Source organism: Puntigrus tetrazona, chromosome 14 (assembly GCF_018831695.1).
Source record: "Puntigrus tetrazona isolate hp1 chromosome 14, ASM1883169v1, whole genome shotgun sequence".
In the NCBI taxonomy this organism is placed as follows: Eukaryota; Metazoa; Chordata; class Actinopteri; order Cypriniformes; family Cyprinidae; genus Puntigrus; species Puntigrus tetrazona.
In genome coordinates, this window is record NC_056712.1 from 14,119,747 (window position 1) to 14,133,071 (window position 13,325).

A 13,325-nucleotide genomic window follows, 5' to 3' on the forward strand; every position below is an offset into this window, starting at 1 on the left:
ACACCTTTCGCCGCCGCATGTAATGGACACGTCCACACACCGAGAGAGACAAAGACAAACATAAACTAATAAATCTGACTCTCAATTTCACGGAGGAACAAATACACACAGAGAATTTATCCGGTCCAGTGATGGCGGACTTACACGCTGCCGAGCCAAGACACTTGCTTATTCTCACAGAAAATCAACACTGAGAGAAAACAAAGAGAAGGAGGGCAGAGGAATAAAAAGAGGGAGATTGGGGGAGACAAGGGGCCATGAGAATTTTGTGATAGAGCTGTCAGCTTTGATGCGTTTCACACAGGGGACAATCTCAAGTCGATCCCCAGGTAATAAAATACACACAAAGATAGATACAGGTACACACACAGACATCTACACACAGAATGAAAAGTCACTTCGTAAGGATTTTTATCATTTCTAGGTCGAGCTTAGTAAAGAAAGAGTAAAAAAGAGAGAGCACTGGCTGTGTTCTTTAGTTTCATTTTTTTTAGAAAAAGATAATTAACCCAAATGAAACGTCTGTCATTATTTGGACAATTTACCAACTTTTTTCCAAAATGGGGGTTTTATTTTTTATTATCTTAGCTAAGGAAATGAAAATAAACCAGATGCAAAAATGTTCAGACATGAAAACAGTGGGGACAAATATGCTGCAAAAATAAGAATAATAGGAATAATAATAAGTATGAAACATTTTTTAAATAATTAATGAAACTAGGACAAAAATAAGTTCATATGATTTTTTCTGAAGATATTATTACCTAAAATCTGGTTTAATCCTCACACAGCTATTTTTATGAGCTTCAAAACACTTGAGTCCTATGAACAATATACGACTCAAGTGTTATATATATATATATATATATATATATATATATATATATATATATATATATATATATATGTAATCAATGGCGCATAGCCTTAGGAATGAGGCTGCTGAGTGATGTACATAATCAGAGCCATGCTGATACAGAGCATGATATAAGTGATATTATGTCTTTATTTACAGCTGTTTGTTAGTGCTGTTGATCAATAAATAAACCTTACATTAAAGTATTTAAATATACTTTAAATAATTTAAACCTTTATATTGCAATAATTTTATTTCACATTTAATCTTCAAATTAATGTACAAACAACTGACGAGCCCCTTCCTTTAACTTATTAGGGTTGATATTTAACCGTAGTCATTAAATATTAAATTATAATTAGGAACTCAAAAACTATGAAGTTGTTATTAATTAAAAACTATTAGGTTGTTTTTGGCTGTTTCTTTAAGAGCTGTTACTGCCGAACGTGACACGGATCTAACTCTTAAAATGTTTTCTGACCCATTTCAGTCTCTAAAAATGAACTAATGAGTTGAATCGGGTGTGTTAGATGAGGGAGACAGCGCTGGGATGCTCCAGGACAGTTTTGAAAAACCATTTCAGAGGCGTTCTTAACACACACGCAGTTTTAAGGCAGCACGACATTGCATGCACGTAGTTTCTTTCATGATTTGATATATATTAAACAATTGGATCTTTGTAATTTTTTGCCATTTTGGAGCTTGTCATTTTTATTTAAAGGTGAGCAACTCATGTTGTAATGTCAATAAAATATTGATTTGTAAGCATGTGCTTTTAGAATGATATTAGACATGGTGCACTCTCTTTCTCAAACTCAATATCACAGATATGCTGATATGCTTTCCTACATTTCCATCATGCATGACTTTGGTTTCACACGGTTTACTGTTTATCATAATCTGCTCATTACCAATGAGCTGATCTTGGAACACCACAAGTGCCTGAGCATGCGATTTTTACACTAAATGATTTCTGCTTTCCACTCGTGAGTCGAACTCCACAGTAAATAGTCTGAGTCCCAGGGAGCTTAAGACTCAGATTCTACTCCCTGTGCCTTGAAGCAAAGCATTTCATTAAATCAAGCCCCTTGGTTGCTACAAAATGGTGCCCCCGCCACTGCTGTCCAAACATTTCCTCTCATCTCTCCCATTTCATCTCATAGAGTTCTAAATAAAGCAAACTGGTTAAATACAGATACTTATTATTATTGTCCTTGTTATCATCGTGCTTGGCTCGTTTTGTTTAGTTTTTTTTTTTTTTCCTAAGAATCTCGGATTTAGTTTTAGTCTTGATCTTGATTTAATAGTTAATGACAAATTGGCCACCGTCCTCTCAAGCTCATTTGAGTTTTGTGATGATTTGGTGGCAGATACAGTATATGTGAAAGTCAAAAGGCAAACAAATAATTCTAATCATTCAGGGTGTTTTTTTATTTGTTGATTCATTTACTTACACTTTTCTCCTTTCTTCATAGTGCCTCCTGTTATCCGGGTGTATCCAGAGAGTCAGGCTCGCGAGCCGGGGGTCACAGCCAGTCTGCGGTGCTACGCTGAGGGCATCCCCGACCCACAACTCTCATGGCTGAAGAACGGCATGGACATCACCACAAAACTCTCCAAACAACTCACACTTCAGGGTACAAACAAATAACCATTAGAAATGTTGTTCTTACGAAATGACACTTTGACACGAAAAGACACTTATGAATGGGAATCAATGGGAACTAAATCGTTTTGATTCTGGTTCCTAATGGTCCGTTTCAAGAGGATTTTAGTTTATTAAAGAAATAAATATTTAGAAAGAAAAAGCAATTCCACTGCCAAATGAAATAGGACATTTTAATAATAATAATAATGTGTTTATACAGACTTTTAATGACTTTTCACGAGAGGAGAGTCTTTTAGAGGAGACATTAAGTATATAGTACCATTCAGACATTTGTGGTTGTAAGACTGTTTGCTTTTTTATATTTAAACTTTTCATTTAGCAGGGATGAATTAAATTGGTCAAAACTCAGAGTTATTATATATATATATATATATAACCACTTCTGAATTCTGCTTTACACTAGCTAATTTCACAATGAAAAAAATGTACCCATATCTTTACACAAGCAGACGCTGATCTTGTGATTCTGAAGAAGCTTTATATATCCGTGATGCCTGCTGGTTGCACTGTAGCAGTGATTGACGTGTTTGTCATGATCTAGATCTTTACTCAATCCCACAATCCCCCCTGTGGGGCCTCTCATCAACAAACATTTCTCCGAAGTCAGCTGTTCAGACTAAAGCTAACATGACAACTTGAGAACACTATAAATGTTTCAGCCGTTATCAAACACATTTTTTACCATCCCATTAGAAGAACTTACATAAATAGAGCCGTTTCTGTCTCAAGTGATTTAGAAGTGATGGAGGAAAAGTTCACTCTAGGCTTTCCTTCATCCTTTTTTTTTTTTTTTTTTTTTTTGTTTCCAGCTAACGGGAGCGAGGTGCACATCAGTAACGTCCATTTCGAAGACACCGGCGCATATACCTGCATTGCCCGTAACGAGGCGGGAGTCGACGAGGACATCTCCTCTCTATTCGTGGAGGACTCTGCTCGGAAAACGTGTATGTATAAGTCATGAAGTGCAGCCCATCTGTCCTTATGATGGAACTTCACTTCCTGTTTCTTTGCATTATTCATCAGAGTGAACGTTAATAGTTTATAAACTTCAGATAACTTTAGATAATAGAAAAAGATGCAATAATGGAAGAAGAGTCCCAGAGGCCTGATATTGCAATATTTTGTCAGCAGTTTTACAGTGTATTGAAAAATTTTATATATTTATATATATATATATATATATATATATATTTGCTTAACTGTCACTTTTGATCATCATAATGGGTCCCTACTGAGTAAAAGTATTGATTTCTGACCTAGAGTTTTGAACAGTATGTAACACACACACACACACACATATATATATATATATATATATATATATATATATATATATATATATATATATATATATATATATATATATATGTGTGTGTGTGTGTGTGTGTGTATTTTTCATATGAATGCTTATGGATACTCTTAGGTAGTTTACTGTATTGAAGCTATGAAGCTGTGGGCAGTGAAGGATGCAGAGTAACCTCACAGGTCACCATACAATCATCGGTCACATTTTCGGTAATGTTTTTGCGGAGGTGTTGGAACGTATACTCCACAGACGGAGTTCAGAGGTCTAGCTATTGTAGTTTAGCGAGATATGATCGAGCAATGCACTGTGCACACAGAATGCCATGGTTTCCTTACAGGTCATAAAACCTGAGCCAGTGCTGTCTGTGTGCATGCATAATGGATGACAGTATTTACACAGATTCACTACTGCTCTGCCCACTGATCTGGAGCCAATTCATCCAGACCCTTTGATCTCTTCACTGACAGGTGAACTCCTCCAGCTGTCTGGATCAGCGCTCGCTGTAGACCGTCTCACTCATGCTTTCTTCTCAAGCAGACTAATACGATGTCTGCTTGTGTGGAAATGTAGTACGTTAGAAAATATACTCATAGGTGTGTCGTCACAAATCCTTTGTATTAGAAGATATATGTCTTTTGGACACAAAATCAGCATCGATGTTAGTGTCTAAAGGAACGGTTCACTGGTTTGTTGGCTGCTGTTTTTCATGTTGTTTCAAGCTTCAAAACACATTGTGGAATAGTCCAAATGGCTACTGCTACTGTATTCCAAATGATAAAAAAAAATGCAATTATTGAATTAATCTCCTACAGCAGCATCATTTTAGTATTATTTATATATTACTGTAGAATTAGTTTTAGTATATTATTATAGTATATATTAGTATTCGTGGTAATGCTTTTTTTTAAGTGTCTTTGTTAAACATGTTACACATAATTACTATTATAATAACAATTAATTATGCATAATTACATGCAATTAACCCTAAGCCAAACCCTAACAATATACTGTAGTAAATGCATGTAGTTAATTAATATTTCTCTGTACTTAAGTGTATAATTACTGTAACTAGGACACATTTAAAAAGGTGTAATCATATTTATCAATGCTTTATAATAACTTTCATTATGTTTTCATCATTAACAAACAGTATATAATGCTTAATGGATCATGAGTTAATATATATATTCAAATAGACACGTGAGATAATGTGCTTATTAATGTTTACTAATGAACTTATTTCATGTTACCTAATGATTAACCATTCATTATTTCAAGTACATTAAAATGCTTGCAGCTTCATTTCAGTTATTTTAGTATTCTTTATTTATTTATTTTAGTATTAGTTATTTTCGGTATCAACAGTGCCCTACAATGAATCTGAATTATTGAGTCAGTGATTTAAACTAATCAGTTGCATTCATTAAAAATAAATACATAAATAAGTTAAAAGAATTATTCATTTCTAATTCAAACATTGTCATTTCTCATGAGCTCTCTAGACTTCTCTCTAAGAGATCTAGGCATCAACATTTTCTATGATTGAAAACTTGCTAAACTATTGTATAGCTTATGTAAATAAAATAGGCAATTTTTATGATATATTAATGTTGCTTTTGTATCATTATTGCACTATTATTCACTGCATTACTAATTTCAAAGTGCATAGAGCTAAATTATTTATAATTCTTTAATCTTCCCCAGAAGGTTTTGATCAACATGAAGGTGAGCGATTAATTGAATTTTGTGTGAACTGCTCTTTTAATGCATTAGTGTGTGTCACGAATAGCTCTGATACGTCTCTTGTGTTAAAACCGGGCTAAATGGTTGGATTTGATAGTCTGTGCTATTGCTTTCATTGTGCATGAGAGGAACAATCCTGCACTGTCAGCTGGGATTTCCTCTTGCATTATTCCTGCAACGGCAGGTCTGAACTCATAAGCCTGGGATGATACACGGCTCCCTGCTTCCACAGAGCGCACCAGCCCGGCAAATACATTTCCAACTTGTGCCCAAGCACTACATTTAAAATCTTTCTTATTGATATCAATGAGCCTTTAGCACGCTGCGTCAGCTTTGTGTAATGAATTTGTCCTTGTTGCTGCGTAACTTATGAATGGTAGCTGTGGTTTCCATACAGTGTAGGGCATGCCTGAAATCCCCTTCCACTAAGGTTTGACAGCCATTGATACAGAGCAGCAAAAGCTAGGACTTACAGCACAAAGTTGTGTGTTGGTTGTTGAATGTACAGTGAGGATTACAGCTTCTGAAAGGTTGTAAGGGGCGTGTGATAAAAGTAATCGTACATCTAAAGGGCAAAACAAGGTGAAGTTGGAGGCCAACCATTAGCAATTGGGGTCAGAGCCGTTCTACAGGTCAGCAGGGAAAAACACACTGCACTCAGAGGGGAGATAATGATCTTGGTCCCCTCTCTCTCTCTCCTCAAGCTTTAAAGGTCAGACAGTGTCCCTCAGCCCAGCCACGGTGCTATAGAGATCATGAAATTGGATGTCCGCCAAAAAAAGTCAAATCTTAAGGGCCACTGAATAAAAGTCTGCTGCAATGATAGTATGTGTCTTCCAGTTTTGCTTCTAATATGTAGCTTTGGTGTAACAACCACACAGGTTTTTAGCTGCTTTTTTCAAATATTGCTATTAAATAATATTAAAATGTTTTATTTTAATACATTTGTAAATATATTAATAAATAAATATATTTGAACATTTATTCTGTGATGGCAAAGCTACATTTTCAGTAGTCAGTACAGTATTCAGAATGACATGATCATTCAGAAATCATTCCAGTATGTTGATTTGGTGCTCATATATATATATATATATATATATATATATATATATATATATATATATATATATATATATTCTGACACTAAACTTTTAAATGGCATAAACACATAAACCTAATGTTAATTATGTAAATGGTATTTAAATATTTTGTGGTATTTTGTGGTTATTTTATACATATTTAGTGAGCCAGTAGTTTCATATCCTGTTTCCTCGCAAGGGATATTTAGTACCATTTTTTTGCCTATTATTACAGATGCTATGACCGATCACGGGGGTTTAGTTCAAGAATTAGCATTTTTGGAACAAATAGTTTTTTGGATACCAGTTTGGAATCCATTGTTATTTTTGGACTTCCATTTATTACTGCGTTTAGACTCTAAACAGTCCAACACCAAAAGCAGTCTCCACGTAAAGTAATGCAAACACTCCGGCTCAATTAAGCAGTGAAGCAAATCCTGCAGCAAGTTGCTATCATTAAATTATTTGAGTACATCTTTGGTCCCAGAAGACATTTTTTACATGGAAATGTCAGCAGATGTGGGCTGTGGCAGAACAATTTAAACAGACAAGTGATTTGAGGCTGGGGTGATGCGAAGCACTCAGGTGTGATTGTGCTCATCATCATCTAAGAAGAGAGACAATATGCTGTTGCTGTCTTGTCAAGGGGGAAAAAATAGTGGCCAAGTATTTAAGGCTGTCAGATAAACACCACCTGCTGCAAACATACAAACAATAGTAGTGCTGATCTCCCGGTGGTCTGCTGCAGCTGTGTGCTTGTTGGATTATAGGATTCCATGTTTGCTCTGCTGTTATTATGAGAGATGGCGAACACAAATAAAAGAATAGATGCATGCAAGCAAAATGTCTCTGAGTTCCCACAATTCCAAAGTCATACACGAAACCACTGCATGTTAGCAAGAGTCTCAGCAAAAGCCAAATGTGATGGGTGCTTTGTCCATTTATCTACTTTTTTTGTTTGGATCAGGCGGTCTACTGTAGGGATCTTGTCAAAATTATAATTTCACACCCTGTAATTTTGTGTTCTGCTCTGTCACAGACTAGGCCCGTCTGAACAATGTCAGCATCAATTTCCATTGCATGCTGGGATATGCCAGTGAACATGCATAGTCTTTCAGTGCTCCACCGGCAGAATTTTTAGTGCACAGAGCTCAAACCTAAAAAACAATACGTAGTATGTGGCCCCTTTCTTTCTTCCAGATTTATTTAATGAATAGTGTTCAAAAAACTTTTCTGAACACTTTTTTGAACTCACACAGCTGGTTTCACTAAATTGGTCTTTTTCTAATACAGAGCTTTTGTGTTACTTTGGAAAAGATCGAGTAGCACATACGTCAAACGGACCACTTTTAAACTACATACTTTAGCAAAGTTTGAATGCTTCAGATTCCATTCATTGTGATTGCATTTAGTGCATTTATTTTACATGATAGATAAAAAAATGAGTGATTTGATAGTGAATGATATAGATATAGTATACTTGTATATATAAATAGCCCATAGTTGTAACATACCAAGTAATTGAAGTCAGCATATCATTTTATTTTCTTAATTTAAGTTACCAGTCTTGTGCACTGAAGACTGGAGTAATATCACAGGAATAAAGTAAAAAAAATTTAATATAAAAAATATATATTTTTTATTATTGTATAATATTTCACAATATAATTCATATTGTTGTTGTTGTTGTTTGGGTGAGCATAAAAGACAAAAACATTGCACATATTTTTTACTTTTATGTTATATATTATATATTATAATTTCTGTTTCATGCTGACTTTCAATTCTTCAGCTAAAAATTTAGTGCTTTTTCTTAGTTTATGTCAATAATAACTGACCTGAACACATCCTGTGTGTGCGAAACTGTGTCTGAAAGCCAGATTTCCTGGACAGTTGAACCTTACACTTTGTATCACCGCTCGAAGGCAGAAATTAGTGGCTATTTTCTTTTCTTTCTTTCATCAAATGTATTTTCTGGAGTCTATTTCAGCATCAGCCCTTCTCTGAGGTGTTGGCCTACACCTGAGGGCATTAACCTCAATATCCAAAAGACTGTAGGAGTTTGTATTAAAGTTTAAAGAAAGCAATACCAGCAAAATAAGGTAGTGCACTCATCTGTAAGGCAGCATGACCTTCCAAACCTACTGAATACACAGTATTTTCCCATATACACGCTAGACACCACATACAGAAAACTGGAAAGTTTGCTTCAACAAATCTTTCAGTCATATAGCATATTCACTTATTGAGTCTTCATAATTGTCATAATTAAATCGTGTTCGCTCTTTTAATTATGCAGGACCACCAGGGGAATATGCATAAGGAGCATTAACGTGACAGAGTTGCATTCTCAACTCATGAATACTTTGATAGGTCCATGAATGATTCAGAGAGGCAAAGCAGAAACACAGACCCCAGGCATTTGTCTTGATTAGTTTTCCGTTGTGTTGGAGACCTAATTAGAGTCCAACACTGGCCTTCACCTGTTACGCCATCACAGACGACTCGTACCACTGCTTTATCTCCCACCGGCAGCTTGAAATGTGACTCTCCTGTTGGGAACAGCAGTGTTTCGGTCAGAGAGCACTTGAGGTAAGCTTTGTGGTTTTTTCCCAGCAGCCGTGTTCCACTAACCTGAACCATTTTGATGAATAGATGAGCTGTATTATGCAATGCAATGTATAAATGGGACTTTTATGAGGAAAAATCTTTAAAATAGTATGTGTGTTTTTAAAAATGTAAAAAAATGGTGTAGCTCTATCTAATTAACGTTCTGTGTAAAAAAGCATTTTGGGGACTTACAGTTGGCTATTATTTGCTCATTTATTTAGAACGCTAAGTAAAAAGAACAAAATGAAGGGAAAATAAATCAAATACATAACAATGAATATAAAAATATAGTATAATCAATAATTATAATATACAATTATTACAGAAAAAACTATTAATTACTTTACATACAGGACTGTGGGATGGAAAAAAAAAAATTTGTAGACCTATTTTATTTTTCTGTACTTGGTGTAACATTTATTCATGATAAACTTCATCTGAATGCTGTCTACATCGTGCTGAATAGAGTCTGCAAAATAGTCTGGTAGCTTAGGCCTATTAAAAAAATGTATAATGTAATAATTTTGATAATCAAGGTCACGCAGGTTTGTTTACATGGAAAGAAAAAAGATAATTCCCTCAGCATAAAAATTCATCCACAACATATTAGCACAGTCCCATTAGTTAATATTACATTCCCACAAATTAATATCTTATAATAAAAATGTATTAATAACAAGTAAAGCAAACATGTCTTCTCCTGGTTACTGTAGAACAATATTTTATTAGCAATATACAAAATATTATGGTACCGGTTGCATGTTGAGTCTTAAGTGTAAAATAGATGGTATTCCTTTAACATGTAAATTGTATAAACATCAAATATACATATACTTTACACCTAGATCAACAGTTTGACTCTTTACTTCACCAGTATCCATACACTACTAAAAGCAACCTCTTATTCCTGTAATTCTATATTTCCCCTGCCTGGTGATGAATCGTGTCAATACTCAGTGTTATTGGAAAAGACTCCAGATCACATTACTTCCAAACCACTCCTTTCTGCTTTCATTTTGTAGCGGAGCTCCATGTTTCCTGAATCTTTTTGTAACATTTCTCAGCATTTGCTGATACAATGGCAGTATTTTTCACAAAAGTCTTTTAGATTGCGCCGATGCATTAACTCATAGAAAAGAACTTGACTAAGGACTTTTGAAGATTAACTCTAGCTCCGTTACTGTGCTCTTCTGTCTCCTTGATGAAGTAGGAGAGCAGAATGAGAATCGCTTGGTGCAGGGATTGTAGCACAGGTGAATTGTGGGAGATTGATTTGCAGACTGAGAGAGATTGAATCAGATTGCTGAGGAACAGTTGGAGGTCACATCTTCACTACGGAGCTGCACTAGTGAACAATCACAAAATAATAAGTAGGAGTTTTTGGACATTATTGGCATAATATACTGTTCTTTTTCTCGCTAACGAGTCACATTTATCAGTAGATACATGGTGACAAATATTGCCCAGGAATATTAACAACATATCTGTTATTTGAGGGTAATGACCATCAAGAATCATTTCTTCGTAACGGAGGTGTTGTTATTGTAGTTATTGGCCTATGTATTCTGTACTAAAATGTTTTAGGAATTATTCAGGAGTTAATTGTGTGTGATATTTTTTGGTTATGCTTTGCTAAGTCGCTTGATTGTCATAAAACCCATTTTAAAGGTATTTGATCATTGTTAGTAAGGCATTGATCTCAATCTCCAAAGTTTAAGTGTTTTAAAATGTAATACTAGTCACAGCTCCAGCAGTTAAGGGGAAATAATCATGCTTAATGCAAAGATAAGCTCTGACTTTCACCCTAATGGGCATTGTTTCCTCTGTGTGAACGCTGTGGTTGGCGACTGTGTGTGAGTGCATAAATCCCCACAGACTGACCTCAATGTACAATGCCGACACAGTATTGATTACACATGAGCGAGTCAAATCAATAAGCTCCTCAGGTTGCAGAATATAATTACTTTTTGCCAAATCAAACACAACTCTCAGCATTAAACCACGGCTGAAAAAACTTACAAATGTTGCTGCAATAATCTTTGGGAGGTTTTTGTAGCCAGAAGTGAGAGTTCATCTTTGGTGGGATAGGGTTTTATACCTTTGGAAGAGTCAAGTATAGCAAACATCTCTCACATGAGCCTTTTTTGTGTTCTCTTGCAGTGGCTAACATCCTGTGGAGAGAAGAAGGTAAGTAAGCATTGTGTTTCAATCCAATATTAATGTGTAGTATATGTCTGGATTCTGGTATATGATAGTGGTAATGTTGAAGTTACCCTTGGTTAGTGTGGATTTGAGCCCTGAGCAAAATTATCTTTGTCTTACCACAGGTCTGGGGATTGGAAACATGTTCTATGTATTTTATGAGGACGGTATTAAAGTCATCCAGCCAGTGGCCTGTGAGATTCAGAGACACATCAAACCCAGCGAGAAGCTGCTTGGCCTGCAGGTGAGTTGTTGTAAAAGAAATGTTTAAGCACTTGTAAATGTGGGACATGAAGCCTCTGTTTTTCCTCCTGTATTCTGTAACCGCAAACAAAGCGAGTTTATGACTATTATCAGCATTCGTTTGCAATTATTTTAACTAAAATGATTGGTTACCGGTGTTTGTATGAATGACAAACAATATGATGCCTGCTGATTTTTTCATTCATCCATCCTTCCTTCCTTCCTTCATTTTCTTTCTTTCTTTCTTCCTTCCATCTTTGCATCCATCCAACTATACTTCTTTCCTTCCTTCCATTTCCTTTTTTATACTTAACCTTTTCTGTTACTCCCTTCATAATCTGTCATCCCTCATTCTGTTCACCTATACATCTTTGCATCTTTCCAACCATTCTTTCCTCCATCATCTATCCTTTTCTGATCTCATCCATCATCCTCCATCCATTTTTCATTCTGTCCACCCATCTATCTTTTCTTCCTTGCTTCTTTCCATTCATCCATCTACCCTTCTTTCCTTTTCCTTTTTATTCTATCTATCCATCCATCCATCCGTGCATCCAATCATTCACCTGTTAATATTCCTTCCTTGCTAACTTCCTTTTCTTTCATTCTTTTTACAATCCAATATTCATCCACACTTTATTCTATTCCCCCATCCACTCATTTTTCTTTCTTTCTTTCTTTCTTTCTTTCTTTCTTTCTTTCTTTCGTGTATGCATACATTTTACTATTTTACTTCCTTCCTCCTTTCCTTCCTTCGTTCTTATGTCCTCTTTTCAATCAATCCATTTTCAATCATCCTTCTCTTTCACACTTTCCTTTCATTCATTCATTCCTCTATCATCTGTCAATCTGTTATCCATCTTTACTTCTTTCCAAACATTCTTTCCTGCATCTATCATTTTCTCATTTTTGTCTTTTCATCCTTCCTCATCCATATTTTTTATTTATTTTCAGCATCCATCTATCCATTCTTCATTCTGTTGAGCATCCATCCATCTTTCCTTCCTTACTTCTTTCCTTCCATCCATCGTTTCTTCCTTCCTTCCTTTTTCTTTTTTATTCTATCCAATCGTTTATGTCATTATTTCTTCCTTGCTTTCTTTTTCTCTTTCTTTCAATCTATCCATCCATCATTTATCCACCTTTAATTCTATTCACCCTTCCTTCCTTCCTTCCTTCCTTCCTTCTTTCTTTCTTTCTTTTTTCTTCTCCTGACATGACCAGTAATTTAACCGTGTGGAATTTGATCCTCAGCACAGACATCAGTTGAGCTCCATCCTTCATCACTTTACATCGCTTACATCCCTTCTTGACTCTGCATATAATTTCGGCTCTTTCTGATAGACAGCTGCTAGATTTACACAAGCTATTAAATGATTGCCTTCCTCTATTCTGCTGTTACGTTGGAGCTGGATATGCTGATGAGACAGCTGTGTTTGTTTGGGGCTCGGGCGGTGAGAGCTTGAGTTTCCAGCCTCCAGAGAGGCAGCAGGCCTCTATTAGGACATCAATCAAATGCCAGGCCTTAACGGCAAGCCCGGTGCAAACTCTGTCTGGGGAAGAACAGTTAGAGAGCATTACGATGTGTTTTTCCTATGTTCTGCTTGGGAAATC

At 35.6% G+C, this 13,325-nt stretch overlaps 1 protein-coding gene across 1 annotated transcript in view; it reads left to right on the top strand.

Moving 5' to 3' along the window:
- The window catches only part of fstl5 (follistatin-like 5), a 102,208-nt gene that overhangs the window by 77,508 nt on the left and 11,375 nt on the right, over positions 1 to 13,325 (top strand). The window contains 4 exon segments of the mRNA XM_043256608.1: positions 2,332 to 2,493; positions 3,335 to 3,469; positions 11,427 to 11,453; positions 11,594 to 11,712. Of these exon segments, the coding sequence (XP_043112543.1) occupies positions 2,332 to 2,493; positions 3,335 to 3,469; positions 11,427 to 11,453; positions 11,594 to 11,712 (443 nt within the window).